Genomic DNA, 25,231 nt, shown 5'->3' with positions numbered 1-25,231 from the left:
CTTCGGGTAAATTTTCAGAAATCCAAATTGTTGCCGTTGCATGAACAGGAATGGCACAGTCTTCTGTGGCCTAGGGAAATTGTCCCCACTTCTCAATTTATTCGACATCTTGGCTATCCTCTAGGTTGGAAACTCACCCGTTCCCAACAAACTGATTGGGTGTTGACAAAGTTGAGGGCAAAACTTCAATATTGGAAGCTTGCAACTTGGCCACTGCATGTTCGCTTGCAAATCACACAATCCATTTTGATAGCATACATACAATTTTATCTGCCTCTCATTATGTTCACTAAGGCATAGCTGAATTCCTTTATGTCAGCTATCATGGAAATTTTCTGGTGTGCAAAAAATGGCAAGAAAAGTCTCAGATTACTCTCTATGCATCGTCTCTGTTCTCCAAAGATGCACGGGGGTCTAAACATTCTCAATATTCAAATGCATTTACTTGCTCACAGAGGAAAAATGATGTTGCAGTTTATGCAAAGAGATCAGCCTTGGGCTTTCATGATCCGCTCTCTCTTATTACATATTCATACTTCTGCCTTTGGGCATTGGCAGCCTACTCAGTGGGATTTCATATTTGGCTCTATCCAAGCCACAATCACAGGCTGCCCTTTTGTTTCTCGCCTACTTCTCGATTGGAAACATATCTTATCCCACTTAGAATGGCATGGTCGAGATTCTTTGTCGGGAAACTCTTTGAGGGCTGAGAATCTTTATTGGTCTAAAGTATTCCATCCTTCTTTGGCCATTCAAGAACCAAGACGTTCTTATTTTCTCTCCTTTAAAGGCATTACATCTGTGGCATATGTACTTCAGGATGATGGCACACTTTTATCTTTTTCTATGGCTGCCAGCAAATACGGTTTGGGAGCTCATTATCGTCCTTTATGGCATAGGATTTCAGCAATGCTTCAACCGTTTTTGCCGATACCTCGCTTGGAACTTCAGAATAGGCTTGAGGATTGGATTTTACGCTCTTCCTCCTCTTCAGCCCGTCCCTTGAAGTTCTCACATATCACAGTGCCATCACTGTATAAAGTGCTATTATTTCCGCCTTGGATTGCTGAAAGAGCAAATACTGTTTGGCATATGGATTGCCCACTAAAGTGGTGGAGAAAAAGGCTGCGTCTCCTTTGCATTACCAAATCCCTCTTCGACAACAGCTTTTCCTTTGGCGAGTCCTGCTTGGCATTTTCCCATCTGGTCAGCTACTTGCACACAGACATATTGCTCCGGTTGTTTATCACAGATGCTTACACCCTACTGAATCTGTCATGCACATCTTTTGGTTATGTCCACATACTTGTGACTTCATCGCTCTCATCCGACAGAGGCTTCGAGCGAGATTTCCTACTGTTACATTTGGCAGGCTTTTCTGGTTGTTTGGTTTTCATCCAGCGAGACAGGGTTTTGACTTATTTTTTGTATGGGTACGCTACTGGGCACTATGGACTTTATGGATGGACAGAAATCATAGAGTCTTTGGTGATCCACTTTTTTCATCCTTTATTTTTTTCAAACGATCTCTGCAGCAATCATTCTATGATTGTGTTCAGACTCGTTTGATTGATCAGGATGTGTATACAGCTTATACTGAGATCTTTAGTTGAGTAATAGTTACTCCTTTTTCGAAGTAACTATGAATGTAATTATTTTACAGCAAAAAAAGATTTCTTCTCACAAAAAAAGTGTGTGAGAGAGAGATACATACATGAAATTGGGAATTAGATACATACATGATGTGGTAGATGATCAGGGCTATGTCTTATCTTTTCCTCAGGCCACTGCTTCCTATGCATTGGGAATGCATCATAGGTCTATATGGAAGAAAATTGCTGATTTATTACATCCTTTTCTACCTGTTCCTCCTGTGGCTGACACAGACAGGCTTACGGATTGGCAATTGCAACCCTCTGCTACATGCACTCATCCTGTTCCTCTTCCTGCCTTAACCTCCATCAAAGCCTATAGGCTTCTTCAGCCTGCTCCATGGATTCAGCAATATGCTAATTCTCTGTGGCATATAAGGAAGCCCCTCTCATGGTGGCGGAAGAATCTCGGGATGTTATGGAAGTGTAAAATGCCATTGAAACAAAGACTTTTTCTTTGGAGATGTATGACAAGCACATTGCCAGTGGGGGTCACACTCGCTAAACGTCGCATTGCACCATCCACATGTTTAAGATGTCAGGCTCCTTCAGAGACTGTTCTTCATTTGCTTTGGCACTGCCCGTGTTCTAGGATCCTCCTCAGGAGAATTTCAGATTATCTTCGGCTCCGTTTCTCGAGTCACAGATTTGGGAAACATTTCTGGCTCTTTGGCAGATTTATGAGGTCTTTGTCTCAATACTCACTATTTCTCTCTTGGGTGAGATATTGGGCTCTTTGGACAATCTGGAGTGAGCATAATTTGGCATACTTGGGTCGGCAGATTCACAAGTCATATGAATCTTTCCGAGCCTCATTGCGGCAATCCTTATATAATGCCTGCCATGAGGGTGATATGGATCCTCTTGCATAGAGCTTTTCTTTTTATGTTTCTGATCTTTGGGATACTCTCCATTTCGGAGACCTCCCATCATGTAAATTTATGAGCATATAAATATACTGCACTGGATATTACCAAAAAAAAACTGTGTGTGTGAGAGAGAGAGAGATGCTAGGGAGTGAAGAAGTGATACACAAATGTAGAAATCGTGAACGCTTTCATTCATCAAGTATAACATGACTACAAGCCTTATATAAGCAACACACTCACACACTTGCACCAAGTGCATATGGGATAAGTCCCATAGTGACACGTGGCACTCACACATAAACTAGTACTAGATCTACTAGTAATACACACGAACACATCACATCAACACACTCTTTGGCTATGATATGTCCAACATGCACGACATATATGGATACGAGTCAAGCTCCCAAATGCACGACCAATATTTATTGTGGTGTGCTATTTCCCCTCAAATCCATCATCTTATGCACGTGAGATCCCAATGCCGAATGCAAAAAAAAAAGGCAGAATGGTAGTACTTAATACTACGTACAACAGAGTCATGTCGGTGGTCGACTACATATCAGTCACATCATCATCACTAGCATCATCATCATCATCATCATCAAGACATCAAGGGTGGATGAGGCACTGGAAGCATGAAGTCAACGATACAGTGTTGTCGACCACTCGAGGGTGCGGTCCTATGACGTCTCTTGGTCATAGCTCTACGCCTAACAAGGGCTACAATGCGAAACATGGAGGGAATATCCCCAAGTGTAATATGTGTGCCCGTCATCTGTCTGAGCTATCGAGTCACTGGCTCTGGGTCCCAATCATGTTGAGGTCTCATCTCGGGGGAGTCCAGGTGATATGGCTGAAAGAACTCTATGATAGAGCTCTAAGAGGGGCCTGCCAAGGAAGAGATATGCTCCTATCTCCGTGATCAAAGTATCCTCTCGCGGTGCCAGACTGCGTCATGAATGAAGCCTGCCAAGCATCTCTGATCTGGATAAGAGAGGAATTGGGACAAAACCCCATAGCTATCTCTGGAGAGGCAATAGAGATGCCCTCGGATCTCATAGTAAACAGGACACCTGAAGATGAAGTGCTCGTCCGTCCCAACCTCCTGCATGTCACATAATGTGCATAAGCGCCTCTCCCTGGATAGGCGCTCTGCTCTGCCGCTCTCGATACGAAGTCTATGTGAAGAGACCCGAAACTACCCAATAGAGATCCTCAGTGAGTGGGGTAAGTGGATCTGCATGTATCCTGGTGGGTCAATGAAACCCTCCTCTGTGATATGTAAACAATGATCTCTATAGAAGCTACTTCACTGGGAGTTCGCTCAGTCCCAACCAAGTCCGGAATGTGTAGCTATAGAGATCCTCACGGATTACCTAGTTAGCATCGTGTGACATGAGGGGAGAAAACAGAGCGTCCATATTGTACTGGAAGGGAGGGAGTCTGTCCGTGTGGAGCCCCAGTCCCTCAAACCATCTCTTTGTGCGTGCATACCAACATCTCTAGTCACCCCCTGCTGAGAGTGTCATATAGGAAGACAATGCTAGCCATGGCAGCTTGCTGCATCCGGAGGATTAATCCCCATACTCTCTGACTCGGTACCGATATGTGATAACCTGAAATGCAGCATCTAGCTGTAATGGAGATGACCCAAACTCAGCCTGAATGATCTGGTAAGGAACAGATGGCTTATTGTGAATCATCCGTGATAGCATGAGAACCTGTAGCCGTTCCACCCGACCTACTCTGTATCCGATAAGTCTGGCCCCCAACAAGGACTGCCATACATTCCCGCTGGGCAGACCAAGGAGTCAAAGAGCAGCCCCTTGGTCCATGGATCTTGAAAGTGCGAGCGGAAGCACTGCCTCTCTAGTCTGGCCAATGAAGTGTATGCTCTGCCCAACGTTCCTACATCGCAGGTCTCATAGTGGAGATGGGTCTGAAGAAGACAACCCCAAGGTACGTGTACGATGAAACTATCTCAACAGGTGAGCCATCAAACGTGAACTGCTCCTGGCGCATGACGGCTCAAGATGTATTGAAGATCATAACCTTGGTTTTACCTAGGTTGATCTTCAGATCATGAGACTCACAAAAGGACTGAAGTGTGTCAAGGTGTCTCTGGAGTCCCTCTACAAAGAAAGATAGAAGAGCCACATCATCTGCGTAAAGCAATATCTGGATCAACGTGCCAGCAAGAAAGCAACCATCCCCTCCTAGTGTCTACATCACTGTCTCGAGCTCATCTATGTAAAGGCCAAACAAGGTAGGTGATAAAGGACACCCCTTTTTGACCCCAATAGTGCTCATGATCTCGTCTGTCCACCCAGATCCTGCTCGGACCCTGTCTACGACTCTCTCATAAAGTGCCATGACAGCCCAAATGATCTCTTGGTCATAACCTAAATCATGTAGGCAAAGCAACAGTAAACCCTCTGCTTCTATGCCCTCGCCTCCTCGATGATACACCTGAGCGTGAGAATGTGATCCATGGTGCCATGATCACGTCGGAATCCAGCATGTCTTGCTGCTACACTCCGCAAACCTACTGACTTCATAATCAAGCACTGATGCATAGATCTTGGACATAACATGTCCAATCATAATGGTCCTGTAATTCTCCGGGCTCATGGGATCCCCTGCCTTGTGGATGGGTGAAATAGTGTTAATAGTCCAGGTGCGTGGAAACCCCAAATAGGCGGCTTCATTAAATAGCTTTGCTAAGATCAGAGCTAGGAGGTTAATCCCATATGCAATGAGCTCAGTGTATAGCCCCTCATGATCCTTCACTCGGTCATTATGCAATTTCATTACAGCATCCTTCACTCCCCCCGTAGTGAAGAGGGTGCAGGATGTGAGGCGTGGCATATGTGAGAGGTCAGGGGCTGGCTGGTTTTGGATGTCATATAATGTGTGTGCATAGTTATACCAGACCTGAGTGTCGGTGAGTGGTGAGGGGGACCGTCCCTCTAAAAATCTTCGCCGGAAGTCTTTAGAGTTGTTACTAAACAAAATGTTAAGTAGTTCCTCCTCGTTCCAGCGAACGAAATAATTTTCTTCCTACGTACCAGCCGACGATACTCGCGTAGCGTCTCTAGTTCACTCGAAAGGCTGTTTTTGGTTTCGAATCTGAGCTGATGGCGTAAAGCCTTACACTCTTCATCGTACCAATTATTACAGGGTACGGTCCCAAGAGGTGGTGGGCATGTGGAGTAAGTGGTGTGAGGGAAAGCATGAAGGGCAGCCTCGTGTAGTGAGCGGGTGATCAGGGCAGCACGGTCCTCTAATAGGAGTATGAAGCCAATGTAAGTAGGAAGTATGTACAGACGGACAGAGTAAGTAGGTGAGTGGTCACGGTCGAAGCATATATCATGATAGGTGGAGTAAGAACTCAGTGGGGTGGAAGGTGCTGTGCAACGGCAAGGAGTGGAAATGCTAAAGAAAAGATAAGTGTGATCAGCCCCTGGAGGAAGAGGTGCTACAGTGAAATCGGTGATGCGTGATGTGAAGGCAAGGGATCCCATGATGTAATCAGCAACGCTAGAACCTCCCCCATGTGGGAAGCATGTGAAACCACCCGAGGCGCGAGCCATCTGTTGAGACCATTATAGATAATGAGATCATGCATCCTGCCAAGGTCTAATAGGGCCTACCCATAAGATGAGAGAAACAAAGAAAGAAAGAAAGTTTATTAAAGTCTTTGAAAGACCGATGGGTCTATGGGACTCATAGAAAACGGATACAAATAAAGCAGAAAGGGTGGAGCTACTAAACGAGCATCATCACCCATGCTGAATGCTAAGTGCTAAGTAGTACATAGTCATATCATCAGTAGTGACATCATCATCATCCTCATACTCCGATCAATCACCATCAGGGCTAGCTAGCACCGATACATGCAAGCGGCCCCACAGAGGTATGTGTGTGTCAAGGGGATACTGATATGTAACCAGTGATGGAGCGCTGGCGACTATCTGTGGGTGCCGCCCGTCTTGGTCTCCTGGCAATGACTCTGCTCCTGACCAGGGCTATAGTAACCCCTATGGGCCGAGCCCCAAGGCCTAAACAAGGATGGGAGGTCGCTCAGTGTGACCTGCATGTCCGTCCGTTGTCAAGAGCGGCGTGCCTCAAGCTCTAGGTCTCTGCTCCATCTACTATCAGTGACTGTAGGGCACGTGCGCATGACTAGAAGAACTCTTCCTGCCCCGAGAGGGAACGGGTCCTGTTTGACGACTGTCTCTGCGTCCTGAGTAAGTGCTCCCTATAGCAAATCACCTCATGGATGAAGGCGGCGAGGCATCCCTGCTCTAGGTATGAGAGAAGTCTAGATAATGGCCCAAAACCGTCCCTAAAAACGCAATGGTATCAACCGCAGATCTCGTAGTACATGGGGCATCTGAACGTGAAGTGCTCCTCTGACTCCACCTCCCATCGATCACATAACGTGCATATGTGTATCCCCCTCGGTATCCCCTCAGCTCGCCCACTCTCAATATAGAGTCAGTGTAATGAAACTTGAAACTGCCCGATAGAGATCCTCAGTGAGTGTGGCAGGTGGATCCGAGTGTACTCTGGTGGGACAATGAAACCCTCCTCAGAGATGTGCAAACAGTGGTCTCTGTAGAAATTGAGCTTCACCAGAAGCTCTCTCTTCTCCAACCAAGTCCTAAATGTGTGTAACTGTAGTAGATCTTCTCGAATGACCTGGTTGACCTCATGGTATCCCAATGGGACAGATGGAGCATCTAAGCTATACTGAAAGGAAGGCAGCCTGTCTATGTGAAACCCCCATCTCTCAAACCACCTATGTGTCTGGGCATACCAACCTCTCTCATCCCCACCATCTACGAGGCCCATGGATGAAGATAAAGCCGACCAAAGCAACCTGTGTCACTTCGTTGTACTGGACCCATACTGTCTGACGCGGTGTAGATAGGTAATGGTTTAGAATGCCACATCTACCTGCTGTGGGGACGCGCCGAACTCGACCTAAATGATGTGATGTGGCACTGATGGCTTGCTTCGGATCATCCACCAGAGCAAGAGGATCTGTAATCGCCCCACCCTATCCCACTCTGTGTTTGAGAGATCCGGCCCCCAAACAAGGACTGTCGTACATGCTTGCTGGTCGAACCAAGGAGTCAAAAAGAAGAGCCTTGGTCCGAGGGTCCTGAAAGTGTGAGTGGAACCATTGTCTCTCCAAGTGAGCAAGTGAGGCATATCCCCGGCTCAAACGGGCCTGCATCAATGGTCTCATCGTGAAAATCGGGCTAGACAAGACGACGCCCAAATAGGTATATGAGGAGACGATCTCAACCAGTGATCCATCAAATGTGAACTGCTCACTGCGCATCACGGCTCGAGATGTGTTGAAGATCATTACCTTGCTCTTGCCAAGTTTGACCTTCAGATCATGTGACTTACAAAAAACCTGTAGTATATCCAAATGTCGCTGGAGGCCTTCAACAGATGAGGACATCAAAACCACGTCATCCGGATATAAGAGTATCTTAATCAACGTGCCCGCAAGAGAGCAACCAATCCCTCCTAGTGATCCCATAAAGGTCTCGAGCTCGTCCATGTAGAGGCCAAATAAGGTGGTTGACAGTGGGCAACCGTGTTTGACCCCAATGGTGCTCATAATCTCATCCGTCCATCCAGCACCTGTCCGAACTCTACCTGAGACTCTCTCATAGAGTGCCATGGCCCATAACAGCCCATATGATCTCTTTCTTGGTCATACCCACATGTCTGTAGGCGTCTGATGAGGAGGGCTCGTGGGACCATGTCAAAGGCTTTGCGGAAATCCACAAAGCAACAATATACTCTCTGTTTCCGCAACCTGGCCTCCTCTATGATCCCTCTGAGTGCAAGTATGTGATCCATGGTCTCGTGATCACGTCAAAATCTTGTCTAGCCCTCGGCCCTGAGCCCCTGCATCTATGTGAATCTGCTGACCTCTATGTCGAGTATTGATGCATAGATCTTGGACATGACATGCCCAATCATAATGGTCCTGTAGTTTTTCGGGCTCATGGGATCTCCTGCCTTCTGAATGGGTGTGATGGTGTTGATAGTCGACGACAGCTCGACAAATGCAGATTCGGGATATCCTTGCAGCCCACTGGAGAGCCAATAAGGTGCAGGGTTTCGGCTTCCGAGCCTTGGCTTTCAATTTGTGCTTGTATTTAAGTTTTGCATAAGCTCTTGAGCTCCTTATCTTGGTATAGCGCCCTAGCGCACCCTTTTATTTCAGCCTTCGAGGCTTGTATGAGTTATTTCCACTTGATGTACTTAGTTCCATAGGCCCATGAGACCTCCCGACGAGGAGGTTAATCTCTCTCTCCCTCTCTCTCTCTCTCTCATGGTGGAATCACAAAGGAGGGGCAAGTACGGTTGATTATTCGATACGATCACCAATAGTGATACAAGATATACAAAGCTTTGAGATCTCGGGTAGACCTATTAGCCTGGCAGCAGCTGACCATGCTATTTTGTCTTTCACTCCGGCATGTGGACAGATGAGAGAGGCAGTGGCCTTCACCTCCCAATTCCCAAGATACCACTTCACTGAGGAGACATCATATGTATACAGCTGTGAGGTACAAGATAGCCTACCAACACTAGACATGAGTGGATCACTGGATGAATGCACTAGTCGTTTGGCAGAGATATTACATGAGCCAGTAGCACGCGTTTTCCCACATACAGTACCTCCCGTTGTGCCCCCACGCTTGATTGTCCCACAAAATGGTTGGTACGATGGAGAGTGCAGAGGAACTTGGGCCCATCTGCAATGACAGATTACACTTGGTGTCCGTACACACAGCCAGGCAAGGACGCTCTTTCGTCACCTTGTGCAAAAGATTAAGCATGACTACCTAGCAAAGCTTGAGGCGGAGATATACCAACTGTTCTTGGGGCAGGACAGCAAGAAAGCATGGCGGATGTTCCATGAGAGGCAGTTACTGATCTCGATTACAGAGCCAGAGACATGGCATGATTATGCTAGATTCATGTATGATGTTCCAGGGCAGCCCCCCATGCCTACCCCATCGGTTTCAACGCACTGTACTTTCTTCACATGCGATACGTTTGAAGAATGGGAACGCACAGGATCATGATGGACTGGTTGTAGAGCATTTTACACATGCAGGGTCGAGTATGGTGCTTCTATTGACAAGCATGTTTAATAGAGCTATCTGTGAGGGCTTTCCCTCCAGTTGGTCAGATCATACGATAGTGCCATTGTTCAAAAGTTGGTGATCCCAGGTCTCCTAGTAATTATCGCACGATTATGATTGGCCATCTTTTGGCCAAATTTTGTAGATCTATACTCGAGCATAAACTAAGTGATTGGGCAGAGAACAGAGACTTGAGAGCAGCTGGACATGCCAGTTTTAGATGGGGCTTCACTACCCTGCATCACATTTTGAGACACGAAGCCATCATTGAGGAGGGACGAGCACGTGGACGGGAAGGTGGGAAAGGGAGGATCAACTGTTGCTTTGTGGATTTCCGCAAAGCTTTTGATACAATACCACGAGCTCGTTTGATGCAGAGATTGCAAGACTTCAGTGTACCCAAGGTTATGCAATGGGGGATTTACACATTCTATGAGAACGTGACTGGCAGAATCCAGGCCCCCAGGGAGATGTCCGACTTGGTGGTTAGCACTATCGGAGTAAAGCAGGGATGCCTGTTATCACCCACCTGTTTGGATAATATATTGATGAGGTGTCAAACTATCGTGTTCAACACCTCAGGCTCTCAGCTGCATGGATCATCAAATTTGATTGCAGTTTCACCCTCGTAGGAGAGGTGATTGAACTGGTCCGAGAGTAGGTTTCTCTCGGGGTTACCTTCACAGGACCACGGTACTAACTGAGAGGAGCATCAGAGGCCAGGCTGACATGAGCATATACAGCTTTGGGGGCACTAGAGAGACAATGTTCGCATATTCAGTTTCAGAAGCCATGCACCAAATAATGGCTCTTTGATACTATGGTGGCACCCACACTCTTACATGGAGCAGCAATTTGGGGACTGAGTCTTTACCATACCAGAGAACAGGATCTTGACGGACAGGTTGGACCAGACTCCAGAGAGGACATACTACGATGGGATCGTATGGAGAGACCTTTGGTTATGATGACATCATGCAAGATTCAGAGCAAAGGATCGGTCCCACATGAGATTGTCAGAGCTGAGTTGGGAGCATCACCAATGGTAGTAGAAGCACTTTTTCAAGCAGTGACATTCTTACAGAGTATTTGGGAGCTCCCTCAGCAGCGGTATCCCCGTTTGGCACTAACATCCTCTAGACAATTGGCAGCCAAAGGGGATGATGACTGTTGGTTTTCCCAGATGAGCATATGGTTGAGCCTGCATAGCATGCAAATTGATAGACTCCCCCTGTTCGATTACAGCTTGGATTGCCCATCCTGGGTCTCAGCCATTCAGAGCGGAACCGAGTGACGAGGATGGACATATTGAGACTGGATACTGAGAGGTTCATCATACGGCCGAGCTACATGGATACCCCTATTCCACATGACATACGAGTGGCCTTCGGACAGCTGCGGACCTCATCGCGCCAGCTACAGGTAGAGACTCGAAGATGGACATGTGTGGACGCAGAGCAGTGGATATTCCAGCTTTGTTGGAGAGAGCTTGAGACAGAGGAGCATTACATATGCAAATGCACTATTTACTACGACATCGGAGGGAGGTATCATTGCTTGTTCAGAGAGGGTTTTGGGCCTTTGTGTCAGGTATGGAGTTTTGAGGATCAAAGATGTTTGGGTCTATTCCTACTAGAGATTCAGCGTCGCCGATAGGCCATCCTGAGAGAGTGGAACTCTGTTAGACCCGCTCCACCCAGCCAGGGATCCGTCAATGATTTCTTCAGAGTAGTCCCTCGCCGGATATCGTGCCACCTACACCAGCACTAGTTTTTGCACCGACACCCTCAGCCGCCAACAACCACCATCCTCTTCAGGCGGGATCATTTTGCATAGAACACTTGCAATCAGTCAGGCACGGCATCCCTGACTACCCACGCCATGTCCCAACCTTTCCATAGACAGATTCAGGCCATCATTGTGCAGCATCGGAGGCATCTGCCAAGATGTGCTGATCTCTCTAGCCTACATAGCATCATGATAGATTTACTCGGATGAGCGAGAGAGAGCAATATCTCAGATAGTTTATATCTATAGAGTTTTTCTCTTCACCTCATTTCTAACCCAGTATTGTCTTTTTCTCTTTCACTAATGAGACTTCATCAGTTAGAGATGTACTCATATGCCACTTTGGCCTCTTGTAGATGTTTAATATACCTTTCTTTCTTTCTTTCTTTCTTTACTATCTCCTATGAAGCTCAGTTTCTATCGGGACCATAAGCTGCACATCTCCGAGGAGGGTTTCATTATCCCACCTGGGTACACCCAGATCCACCTCCCGCACTCACTCGGGATTTCCATTAGGCAGCTCCGTGTGTCATCGCACCGACTCTGTATCGAGAGTGGGCGAGCAGATGGGATCTCCGAAGAGAGTTGTATCTGCACTTTATGTGAGTGCACGAGGTGGAATGAGCACTTTATCTTCCATTGCCCAATCTACTATAAGATCGTGGACAGTACCACTGCCTTTTTAGAGACGGATTCGATGGCCTCTCAAGATTCCTCTCATACCTAGATCACACATGCCTGGCAGCTTTCATCCACAAGGCAATCCGACATAGAGAGCGTCTTATTAGATCACGGAGCCAGAAGCAGGGGGGTCTAGGATCATTGAGTTCTTCCAGTCAGAGCACGTTGTTCCCCCGGCCACTGATAGCAGCAGGGACAGAGACCCCGAGATCCATATGCGACACACTCGACAAAGGGAGGACGGACAAATCACACTCACCGACATTTACTCTATCATCGGACCTAGGGTACGGCCGATCAGGGTTACTGTGGCGCTCGTCGTCAGGTAGCTGCGAGGAGGACACGAGGACTACTCATCCAGATTGCAGACAACTATCTATCACGGGTTCCTTGCCTATACTGCCTAGTTCACCATCGGGTGTACCCTGACATTCCCTTATGCACTGTCTTCTATTGTATTGGATCAGACTGCATCTCCCATGGGGATGAGGTTGCCGGTGATGGATATATATGACTATGATGACATGTATGATGATACCATTGACTATCTCTACACAGTTTTTCTCTATCAAGGGTTAGGATGCTCGTTTAGTAGCTCCACCTTTTGCTCATTGCATCAAGTTTCTTTCATTACAGACTTTAATAAACTCTCTCTGTCTCTCTCTCTCTCTCTCTCTCTCTCTCTCTCTCACTCACTTGATATTTTCATGCCACCCTCATGCAATTTTGCTACTTTTTTTGCTATTTTGTACTAGTATAGTATTTTAGTACTCAACAAGGGCCTTAGCGAGCCCTTTGTCCCAGCCCACAGTGGTCTGTATGAGTTACTTGATTCCGTACTTAAAGCCATAGGCCCGTGAGGCCTCCTGCGGACGTTATTCTCTCTCTCTCTCTCTCTCTCTCTCTCTCTCTCTCTCCCCCTCTCTCTCTCTCTCTCTCCCCCTCTCTCTCTCTCTCTCTCTCTCTCTCTCTCTCTCCCCCCACACACGTCATCATATGCCCATGATGTCACTACAGAGGGGCACATTCCTTATGAGACGATACATGATGATATCATAGAGTTCTCCAGACAGGGAGACACCCTCCTTTTGCGAGATTTCAATGCAAGGACGAGGGATAAGCAAGTGGGCTTACTTGACTTCACATATGAGAGACCCCCACATGATGCCAGAGTTAGATGCAACAGAACTTGGGATTCGGAGACTTTCTGCAGATACTTCACATGTGACAGCATACGGGCGACACCTGCTTGAGTTGGGAGCTCTGTTGTCCACGACCACATCATCTACAATGGCCTTCAGAGATGGCCATCATATGTGGGATTCACATGCCTCCCACATGAAGGCGAGACCAGCACAGTGGACTACCTACTGGGCCCATTGGCTTTTGTCTCATGGATACATGACCTCACCATACCCCCCCCCCCCACTTGGAGCCGACCACTCATATCTGACCTTCGATGTTCTTGCTACTACACCAGGCACAAGGAGAGTTCCTACTGCTACCCAGACCCAAACCCACTTTGACCGTGACCTTGATCCAATGTATGTGTGTCACTTAGCCAAAGAGCTTCCGGCCTTAGTGGAGGCTGATTTAGACCTCGCCCACGCCTCAACCACCCTTGTCACAGTGATACAGGATGCTGCCACCAGATCCTTTCCTACGACCCGATCTTCACGGGTACGAGATGGGAAGACATACCTTTGTAAGACTAGAATAAGTCCAATCATACAAATTTAGATTTTTTCTTGCTCTAAAGATCAAAAATCTACACAGAAAATAAAAGAGAAAATGAAAGAGAAGAAAAAAGAGGTAAACAAAAAACTTTTATGAAAAACAAAAGGAAAACATACTTAGCAAGCAAAGCAACACTTATGTCGTCATCAATGCCCAAGCATAAGCAGCTATACTAGGTTTCTAAACACCTGCGGATTCTCTTGGGCAAACCCAGTGCTTACTAAAATACGTCAAATAAACAAAAGAGAAAGAAAACAAGAAATAAAGAAGAAAGGAAGCAGGTGACTAAGCAAAAATAAACAAGCAAGTCAAGAAACAAAATCTTCCAAAAAACTGGAATATCGCTCTCTCTCTCTCTCACTCTCACTCTCACTCTCACTCTTATTTAAAACATAAAAAGCTAAATGGTCCTTTACACTTATGTATCGTTTCCTACAAAGAGGCAAAAATACATTTCTAACTTAGAAAGCACAAGCATACTCAAACAAACTCTCTTTTGAAACTAAAAGAAAAACGGGCTATTCAGCTCCCCGCTTTTTGTTTTCAGCTTATGTTCAATCATTCTAAACATACCTTAGGCCGATACACCATAGATAAAAGACTTCATATCTAAGATTGTGCGTACTTTTTTCATTATTTTCCTTGGATTATACCTCTTGTGTAATAGTAAAGTGATCAAATTATTACATTGAGTGATAAAAGACTCCTTGGTTGTACAAAGGCGGAAAAATCTATGGAATTGGGAAGAAATGACTCCATATTTTGCTAAATCAGAAATGTTTGAGTTAATGTGAGGCATTTTTATGATGTGTAAACCACTATATTCAGGTTGTTCACGTTTATCGTATATATCTACCTCTAATCCTATGGTAGATTGAGAAAGTCTAAGATCTAAGAAAACACAAGAATCCCCTCTTGAAGTGCAATTCAGTTCACAAAAGTCACGAGGATAGATTCCTTCTCCAAAAGCACTAGCGTCTTTGTACATAAAGTCTTGAAAGTTAGGAACATCTGGTACAAATAAATCATCTATAAAACGCCTAACTTAGCTAAGCTTATGTAAAAAGATAGGGCAGGTATTGATAGAAATAAGACGTTGCATAAACTCAAATTCATAAGTGAAAAGATTAAAGTTTGCTAAAAAGACGGTACAATTAGTGCCCATGGGGATTCCTATAAATTTTTGAAACAAAGAATCACCTATTAAGAGCGTCTCCACTACAGCTAGATACGGCATTCCAAACCATTACCTATCTACACCGCGCCAGACAATATGGGTCCAATCTAGCGAAGCAACACAGGTTGCCGTGGCTGGCTTTGTCTTCATCCATGGACCTCGCAGACCGTGCGGATGAAAGAGGTTGGTATGCCTAGACACGTAAGTCGTTCGAGAGACTGGGATTTCACATAGATAGACTGCCCCCTTCCAATACAGCTTAGACACTCCATCTATCCCACTAACATATCATGAGGTCAACAAGGTCATTCGCAAGGATCTACTACAGTTGCACACCTTCAGTACCTGGTTGGAGCCGAGGAAGCTTCCAGTGAGACTCAGTTTTCTCTAAGGAGGGCTTCATTGTCCCACCACAATACACTCAGATCCACTTGCCACACTCACTGAGGATCTGTATCGAACAGTTTCGAGTATCATCACACCGACTCCGCATTGAGAGCAGACGAGCTGAGAGGATACCCAAGGAGAGACGCCTATGCACATTATGTGATCGACGGGAGGTGGAGTCAGAGTAGCACTTCGCATTCAGATGCCAAATGTACTACGAGATCTGCGATCGATACCATTGCCTTTTTAGGGATGGTTTTAGGCCACTATCCAGACTTCTCTCATACCTAGACTAGGGATGCCTCATTGCCTTCATCCATGAGGCGGTCCGCCACAAGGAGCACTTATTCACGACGCAGAGACAATCCTCAGGCACATGGCTCGACCCTTCTCAGAGCAAGATCACGGAGTTCTTCCAGTCATATCACACGAGCCTCGCGGCCACTGACAACAGGCGCAACAAAGACCCAGGCTTGAGGCTACGCCACACTCGACAGCGGACGGACACGCAGTTAACAATGAGTGACCTCCCATCTATGTTAAGGCCTACGACATGACCCACAAGGGTTACGATAGCCTTGGTCAAGAGCAAAGTCATTGCCAGGAGAGCGAGACTGGCAGCACCCACAGACAGGATTGCTAGCGCTCCATCACTGGCTACACATCAATACCTCCTAGACACACATATACCCTTGTGGGGGCGCATTGCATTGACCAGAGCCAACCAACCTTGAGCCTGATTGATGGTGATTGACTCGATGATGATGATGATGATGATGATGACGGCGACGATGATGATGCCATTATTGATTATATGACTATGTACTACTTAGCACTTAGCATTCAGCATGCGTGATGATGCTCGTTTAGTAGCTCTATCTTTTCTGCTTGTTATATCAGTTTTCTATCAGTCTCATAGATCCATTTGTCTTCCGAAAACTTTAATAAACTTTCTTTCTTTCTTTCTTTCTTTCCGCATACAAACATACATAGATAGAGAGTATGCAAGCATGCATACATACATGTATATAGATAGATAGATAGTATAAATGCATGCATATAGATATATATATATATATATAGAGAGAGAGAGAGAGAGAGAAAAAAGAACAAAAGAAAGTTTATTAAAGTCTTCGAAAGACCGATGGGTCTATGAGACTGTGAAAATCCTGGTACAAACAAACTGTGAGGGTGGAGCTACTAAATCGAGCATCCACACCAATCCTATTGCACCCAGAAGTGTAATCCCTATACTCCCTGACTTGCGGTACAGATACGTGATGACCTGAAATGCAGCATCTAGCTCTAATGGGGATGACCCAAACTCAGCCTGAACGATATGGTGAGGGACGGATGGCTTACTCCGGATCAATCCGTGATAGCATGAGAGCCTGTAGCCACTCTAAACGGGCCCACTCTATATCCAACGAGTCTGGCCCCCAGCAAGGGCTGCCATACATCCCCGCTGGACGAACCAAGGAGTCAAAAAGTAACCCCTTGGTCCGCGGATCTTGAAAGTGAGCGGAAGCACTGCCTCTGGAGTCCGGCCAATGAAGCGTATCCTCTGCCCAAACAGGCATGCATCGCCGGTCTCATAGTGAAGATTGGTCCGGAGAAGACAACCCCAAGATAAGTGTATGAAGAAACTATCTCAACAGGAGACCCATCAAACGTGAACTGCTCCTGGCGCATGACGGCTCAAGATGTGTTGAAGATCATAACCTTGATTTTACCCAGGTTGAACTTCAAATCATGAGACTCACAAAAAGACTGTAATGCGTCAAGGTGTCTCTAGAGCCCCTTTGCTGAGGAAGAAGAAAGGGCCACATCATCTACGTATAGCAATATCCGGATCAACGTGCCAGCAAGAGAGCATCCATCCCCCCCTTGTGTCTACATCATTGTCTCGTCTATGTAGAAAATACGAGCGGAGACTGAGGCCGAAGCTGAGGCAGAGGTGGGCCCCGGCTTTGCTTTGCTGTCAACCCCAAGTCCACTCCGGTTGTAGCGCATGTTCACATCCTCAAGTTTCAGTTGTGTTGGTTGCTTTTTTTTTTTGTCGTCTTTCTTGGCTTTGTCCGCCTCTTTTTCGCCTTTTCCCATTTCTTTGGACTGATCTCTGTATCCTTGGTCCACGTCCTAATGCAGGATCGGGAGCGGAAGCATAAGTCCCCCCTAATAGCAAAAGGTATACCCAAGCCTGGGATCGACAGTCAATGGAGAGAGCAACTTAGATTTTAGGATGTATAATAATTCAAGCCAAAGCGCTAAGGAACTGAGTGGGTGAGCTCCCCCTCCATCCGCGGACCTGTGGCCTGGCTGCCCTGCTGCCCCGCTGCTCCTCCGCCCTATCACCTCCCCCTCGCCACCCTTCCACACTGCAGCCCCCCTCCCGCGCTACTCCTCCACCCCTGCACTCCGCCCTTCCTCCTCCCTCATTGTCAGCTGCGCCCCCAGCCAACGCAACCCCTCGCCATCTGGCCTCCCCCATCATCTAACTCCGCCTCCTCTACCTCTTCCGCCCCCTTCTCCACCCATCTCTCTTCCCCCGCCTCCTTTCTGCTCCTTCACTCCCTCCTTCTCTCCTTCTCTCCTCCCTCTCTCTCTCCTTCCCTGTCTTTCCTTTTACCTTCCCTTTCGCCCTCTCCACCTCTCTCCTCCGCCTCTTCGCCTCCCCCTCGAACATCCTTCTTCCTCACCCCCCCCCCTTTTTTCTCGTCTCCCTCCTTGCAACGGGAGTATTTGTGCTTGTTAAGGTAAAAGAAAATCTTGGTGGTGACCCTTGGTCTGGCCAAAGAGACTCTATGGCAACACCCTCGAATCCCACAGCCGCTAAGGTTCTTCTTTCCCAGCTGACAAGCAACAAGTACAGCACGCAGTTCAGTCCCTCCAGGACAAGGCGCTCGTGGGCAAAATTGTGGGCCTCACGCCTACACAGAGACAGGTACGAGAGTGGATCCAGGCAAGCTTGACATTAGAGGGTGACCACATCCAGGAGGTCACCATTTATGGAAGAGGCGTATTCCTCATCCAGCTGAGCTCCCCCAACACTGCCTCGACACTCGTGGCGCAGAGTCCGATCCTCCTTGGCCTGCATCTAGTGTCTCTCTTTCCTTGGTACCATGGCCTTACAGTGGAGGACATGGACACGACACACCATGTTTCCCGTTTTTCAGTTACGCTCCGCTTCCCAGGGCTCCCAAAGGAGCATCGAGCCATCCTCCCCTCCATTGGTCGGGCATTTGGCACAGTGCTCGAGTCTCCGCCAGAGTTGGCCGCCTCAATTGTAGCAGATGACGGGGTCCCCAGGATCAAACTGGTGGTTGAGAGTCCAGAGTCCCTCCCAAAGTTGATCCTCCTAGAGACCCTCGAAGGGGGCACACTTCGCCCGCGAGTGGAAATTTTTGGGTTACCAGGCCAATGTCTTCGGTGCAAAGTCCAGACAGATGGGTCACCTAGCCAGAGATTGCCCCTGTGGCCATGGCCGAGTGCCTCCCCCCCCCCCACCCCCGCAAAGCAGGTAGAGTCAACAAACTAGAGTCCAGCACCCCCTCAGACAAGAGCATTAGGAGCCTCAAACCCCTTGGGTGACCCCCTCATAAGGAGACTGGACCCAGGTTAAAAAGAAAAAGAAACCAAGTAAACAGGCTCGCAAGCGCCGCAGGCAGAGGGCCAGACGCAGAGAGTGAGAGAGACAAGGTTGCCCGCGAGGAACCTGAGGAGGAGCAGCAGCAGCAGCAGGAGCCCTTACATGGAGATCCACCTCCCCCAGCGGGAGGGGCCACCGCCCAGCCAGATGATCCTCCCGTGATGAAGGTTCAGCGACCGCATCCACCCTGCAGCAAGCCCCAGGAGTTCCTAATGAGGTGATGGCGGACGTTAGCCAAGCAATGGTTGAGGAGGAGCGGATCCAGAGCCCCGGCGAGCCTGATCAGCAAGGGGACCACGGAAGGGGGGTTTGATCAGTGCAGTGGGCTCTCAGACACACCCTGTGTGGAGTTTCCAGTTTGCCTTCACAGGGGTGGAGAAGTGGACCCTAGAGGTGTTTGATGCTATTATGGGAGATCAGATTTCACGCATGATGGACAAGTGGATGGAAACACGGGGACAGGACCTTTGATACGCCCATGGTGCGGAGGTGAATTTTCAGCTGAGCTTCACCCGAGAGGAGCCGACATGTGGTTTGGCGGTAGGAGTTTTTTTGTGCAAAGATTTGGCCGTAGGAGTTATTAGATTGCCACTTGAGGCAAAGGTGGAGCAGGCATACTTCTGGCCCCTCCAGAAGTGTGTGGAGCTGTTCGGGGTGGAAGTCTCCTTCATGATGAAGTGGGCACGGAAGATCAGCATTGAGCCCGTATCCACCCTAGTACGTCGTCGCACAGACAGACTATTCGCCCTCCAAACCCCCGGCAAAGTCACATAAGGCAGTCTTTCTGGAACAAGCACCCACTCACAAGAGAGCATTGTTCTCTACACCCCCGTCCTCATGAGCTGGACCATAGTGAGTTGGAACCTGCATGGGCTCCACAACCGTACTCATAGTCAACCGCAGTGTCTAATACTCCAGTAGGAGTTGCAGAGGGCAGTGGTAGAGCGGACAGTGGACATCCTTTTGATTCAGGAGCATATATTCTCAGCAGCAGACATCAGACGGCGACACCACCTTCTCCCAAGGAGAGGCCCGAAGGAGTGGTCCCCTGCAGTAGGACAGAACGGAGGGTTCTGCATCTCGGTCTCACAGACTTTGGCTCCAGAGGTCTACGATCAGGTGGAGCTTATCCCAGGACGGGAAGTTTGGATGGGAGTCCGGGCGGGAGAGTCCAGGATTGGGATCCTGAACATGTACGCCCCAACATCCAGACAACACCACCTGGCCTTTTGGAGGAGGCTGTCAGAGTGTCTTCCGGATGTAAACTCCTAGATTGTTGGAGGGAACTTCAACAACCTGGAGTTTGGGGAAGACAAGCAGGGCTTCACCTCCTTCTTTGAGATGCCAACAGCAGAGTGTAGCACCTGGGAGCTGTTCATTTTCATGATCAGCGGCAGACACCCATGGCAAGAGCCAGATTTCAGCAGACCTGGCAGCAGCCTCTTCTCTTTCAGACAGAGGAGACACAATGGACTGCTTGTTGAGAGACTAGACCGTTTCTACGTTGGGGACTGGGCACTGCACAGAGGCGGCTCTACCGGAATTCTAGCAGGCATCACGATGTCAGACCACTCTCCGGTACTAGGTCACTTAGATCAGCCCCACCGAGGCCTTCCCCACCATCAGACCGTGGTTGGAGCAGATGCGAGTGGAGGGGCAGTGCCATTGTTGATCTATTGGTTTCCTGGAGACGATCCCGCACTGCCTTTGGAGCTGTCGTAGAGCAACGAGGATCTGGATGGGAGCGCTCAGGATCACGACCCGTATGCAGAGTCTTCAGAGGGACTATACCTGGGGGAAGACCATTTTAGTGGCCCCCACCCTTAGGTTTCATTGTATCTTATTTCTTTTCAGTCTCATAAGCCCTTTGGTGTTTCGTAGACGTTAATAAACTTTCTTTCTTTCTTTTGTTCTCTCATTCTCTCAGCACCCCTCCTCCCTTATTTCATTCACAGTCCTCCGATTATCAGATTCTCATGACTTCTTCACTCTTATGACTATTTATGGTTGGATGTGGATCCTTCAGGTCATCTATGTATTTCCTCTGCTTCTCTAAACGTCGTGTAAAAATTTCCCCACCCCTTCCCCCTTGTTTTCAAATTTCAAAAATTAGATTCTTCCGAAGCTGACACCTTGAGTACCTCGAGTGCTACTGCTAAAATATACTCAATAGTCTCTGAGAGGACAGATAGTAATCCACAGATCATATGGGGGTCATCTTTTCAAAATCAAAAGGTACAACAGGCAAGCTTTGTAGTGCAGAGAATTAGTCAGAAGCTTCTCTATCAGAGCGTCATCAAGCTCTCTCTTTGAAAGCAGAGAATGAGATTTTGATGGTAGTGGGAAACAATTGAGCCCTTTGCCCAAATCAAAGATCAACATGCAAGATAACTCAAAAGAGCAGAGCACCTCAAGAAGCCTAATAGGGGGGGGAAATAGATAAAAGAACTGGGGAGAAAGGGCGTTAGTGAGAAGAGTGAGCAGGGGAAGACAGGGAGAGGATGGCCTGAGAAGGGTCAAGGATAGCAACCCGACAAGAGCAAGGGAAGGGGCCCCAAGGACAGGCATTCCCCACTCCAGGAAACAGCCTCAGCAGGTGGGAAGGTCTCTGATGAGGGGCAGACCGTCATTGTCACTAACGGAAAGATAAAACAAGGACCTGAGGGTGCTAGAAAGATTTCCAATAGTCTCATTTTCAACCCCGACCCATCTAGAACATGTACACATGTAATATTCTTACACGGATCAATCCAAACTGATGCTGCTGCTGCTGCTGGTTGAAGGCAAAGGCGGCTGTGGGCACATAGCTTGGACAAGAGGGAAGAGCTCGGAGTGGAAGACCCCTATATAATGAGCCACCTTCAAATTTTGCTTGTTTGATCCAGGAGAGCCCTAAATTCATGAGCAACCTTTAAAATTGGTTACCGTGACATTAACCTGTGATGGCCGCACCTCAGTCACCTCAACGGGCAAGGGACCTTACAACTAGTACAGTATGCAAAGGAATCGTAGTCTCACCTATGAGGCTTCTGCTAGGGACAAGCTATGAAAGTGACCAAAGCAACCAATGCAATGATGAAGCAAGGCCCTAAACATAGAAGGCCTCCCTTTCAGATTGCTGCTGCTGCTAGAAAGATTTGCAATAGCCATTAAATAGAGCAGCAATTAAATACAAAGAATTGCAATAGCAATTAAATAGAACATCAAACAACACGGACTGTACACAAGTAAATAGAACAGCAATTTTTTCCCACAACCAATTCGAGCAATTGAGCATGCCTTTGACAAAAGGACAACATTAACAATCATGCATGCGTGCGTGTGTCCCCCCATTAAATTGCGATAGAATTTGGCAGATAGCCACTTGAAAGGTCCAACAACCAATACATGCTTGTTAATAGCAAGGCCACAGATATAAATTCAACGTTAACTCTAAAACATCGAGACTGGCTTGCAAACATTGCATTCAGAGCAACACTTTCAAAGCTCACATTACTCAATGACATAGCCTTCACATCTAGAATCGATTTCAACGTGCATGGACTTTTGCTACCACTTTGCCTTCAGCTGCTGGTGTTCAATATGCAAGTCTAATTTAATGCAAGAAAACCACTAGCACTTCCAAGATAGTTATGTCTAATTTGTATGAACTAGAATTTTAAGCCCTTTGATTTCTCATATTTTTTTAATATTGGGAGGGTTCCAGCAACCTCCTGACCATAAGCAATGTTGATAGCAGTCTCCAACTTGTCCCCAGTAAGAACCCAAATCTTGATCCCAGCCTTTGCAAGGGTCTCTATGCATGCAGGCACACCCTCCTGCAACTTGTCTTCAATCGCAGTGCAGCCTAGAAGAATAAGATCTTTTTCAATAAGCTCCGCAACCTGCATATGACCCATCAAAAGCTAGTAATCACACAAGAAAATAGCTAAATACTGCAAATTGAACTCAGGACACATGCAATTGGGCTGGTTAAAAATCATTCATTGAAATGCATACTTTGAAGCAAAGCAATGATGGTGTTGCTCCCTATTTAACATGATTGATGCAGCTGCAGTCAAACAGCCCCATCACAATACCTCTAGTTTTCCCCTAACACTCTAGCTATCTCCCTTCCCCTCCGTTTTCCAGCCCATTGCAGCCTGCACTAGTGCTCTCTCTCTCTCTCTCTCTCTCTCTCTCTTGATGCAGTACATTTGGTAAATGATTATATAATCGGCCCAAAATATCCAGAATCAGATCATACCCCCCTCTACCTCAAAATGCACATACCTCATTTGGCAGAAACTAAAGTGCATGCAGCAAAGAATTGGTCTTTTCATATGGACATGGACAAGAGGGAGAAATATGCCGACACCACTGATGCTCTTTTTAAGAATGTTTGCGAGATGAAAGGGACTTTACTCTCAGCTGCACATACAGTTTTGGGACAGAAAAAGATCGAGAGTATGCACAAAGGGCATGCCACAAAACAAATGGTTTGATTATGAATGCATAGAAACCAGGCTGAAAATTAAACAGATGCCAAATGACATGCAACGTAGAGAGGCTGAAAAACATATTCATGCACTCACTCGGAGAAAAAAAAGGAAGTATCTGCTGGAGGGATGCCATTGATTTTGCTAAGAACCCAAGAGGAACGTGGAGACGAACTAAAGGGAGATTAAAAGACATCATGGGAGATTTCACAGATGAGGAAATGCTCCAATATGTCAAGCAACTATACACCCATCCACATGCCTCACCTATGTCTACAGACAGCTCTCACTACAACAGCCCACATGTTTTCTCACTGGATGATGTGAATGAGGGCTTGAAGAAAATGGCCAATGGAAAAGCAGCTGACACATTGCATGTAAAGGCTGAGCTACTAAAATGGGCAGGCGACTATACACAAGAATGCCTAGTTTCTTTGCTTAATGATGCAATTGCTAATGGTTTCCCCCCAGAGTGGCAAGAAAATTGGGTAAAACCAATATATAAAGGTGGAGATTGTAACCAACTTCCCAATTATAGAACCATTATGGTAGGATCCACTATGGCCAAGCTCTTGAGCACAATCATTGAGACAACACTTAGTTTATGGGCAGAACTAAATGGTAAGAGGGCCATTGGACAGGCTGGTTTTCGAAGAAACTATAGCACTGTGGATCACTTGGTTACATTACGGGTTCTAATGGAAGAGAGCCGGTTACAAGGAAAGCCTCTCTATTGTTGCTTCATAGATTTCAAGAAGGCATTTGATACAGTGCCTAGGAACAGTCTGTGGGAAAGAAAGGGCCACTTAAGAGTGCCAGATCACTTAAAAATAGCAGTTTTCAGATTATATGAGAGGGTAACTTGCCAACTCAAAGGTAGAAATGGATTGTCAACTACATTCCATAGTAATATGGGGGTTAAACAGGGGTGCCCTTTGTCACCAACATTATTTGGACTATGTACTGACAGATTGGAAGAGTTGGTCAAAGAAATGATGCAAGAGGAGCAGCTAGAGGGCCCCCGAGTCTGTGCACACACCGTACTACTGTTGTTATATGCAGATGATGTCGTCTTTTTCTCATACACAGCAGAAAGTATGCAGCAGATGATGCACATTCTACACAAGTTTTGTGTAGAGAGCGGCCTCATGGTAAATGTCACCAAAACCAAAATGATGATAGTAAAAACCATGCAGCCTGCAAACACCCCAAGTATTATGTACAATGAGCAGGAAACTGAGAGGGTAAATACATTCAAATACTTGGGAATAGATGTGCCAGCAAATCATAGATGGAATGATTGTGTCCACAGAAGGATTGATGCCGGGTGGGGGAAATATTATCATTTTGCAAATGATTGCAGAAATAGTGACACTAGGAGATGGAGCATCAGGCGGATTCTATTTGATGCATATGTGGTGCAAACAGTGCTATATGCAGTAGAAGTATGGGGAGGTAGCATTTCAGCATCAAAATGGAATGATATTGAAAAAATGCAGAAATCGTTTCTAAGAAGACATTTGGGAGTCAAAATTACCACACCATACTCAATCATGCTTATTGAGACCGGTACAAGGCCCATTGAGCTGAGAGAATTGGAAAGGGTTTTCAAATACATAAAGAAGG

General features: G+C 46.9%; 1 protein-coding gene across 1 annotated transcript in view; it reads right to left on the bottom strand.

The window, feature by feature from the left end:
* The window catches only part of ALA3 (aminophospholipid ATPase 3), a 121,427-nt gene that overhangs the window by 30,609 nt on the left and 65,587 nt on the right, over nucleotides 1-25,231 (bottom strand). The window contains exon 20 of the mRNA XM_087400971.1: nucleotides 22,846-23,011. Within this exon, the coding sequence (XP_087257097.1) occupies nucleotides 22,846-23,011 (166 nt within the window). The remainder of the gene's footprint in view (nucleotides 1-22,845; nucleotides 23,012-25,231) is intronic.

This window comes from Dipteris shenzhenensis, chromosome 3 (genome assembly GCF_047967505.1).
Source record: "Dipteris shenzhenensis isolate YYH24624 ecotype China chromosome 3, Dip_SZ_1.0, whole genome shotgun sequence".
NCBI classification, from domain to species: domain Eukaryota; kingdom Viridiplantae; phylum Streptophyta; class Polypodiopsida; order Gleicheniales; family Dipteridaceae; genus Dipteris; species Dipteris shenzhenensis.
This window is presented reverse-complemented; position numbering and strand designations above follow the sequence as displayed.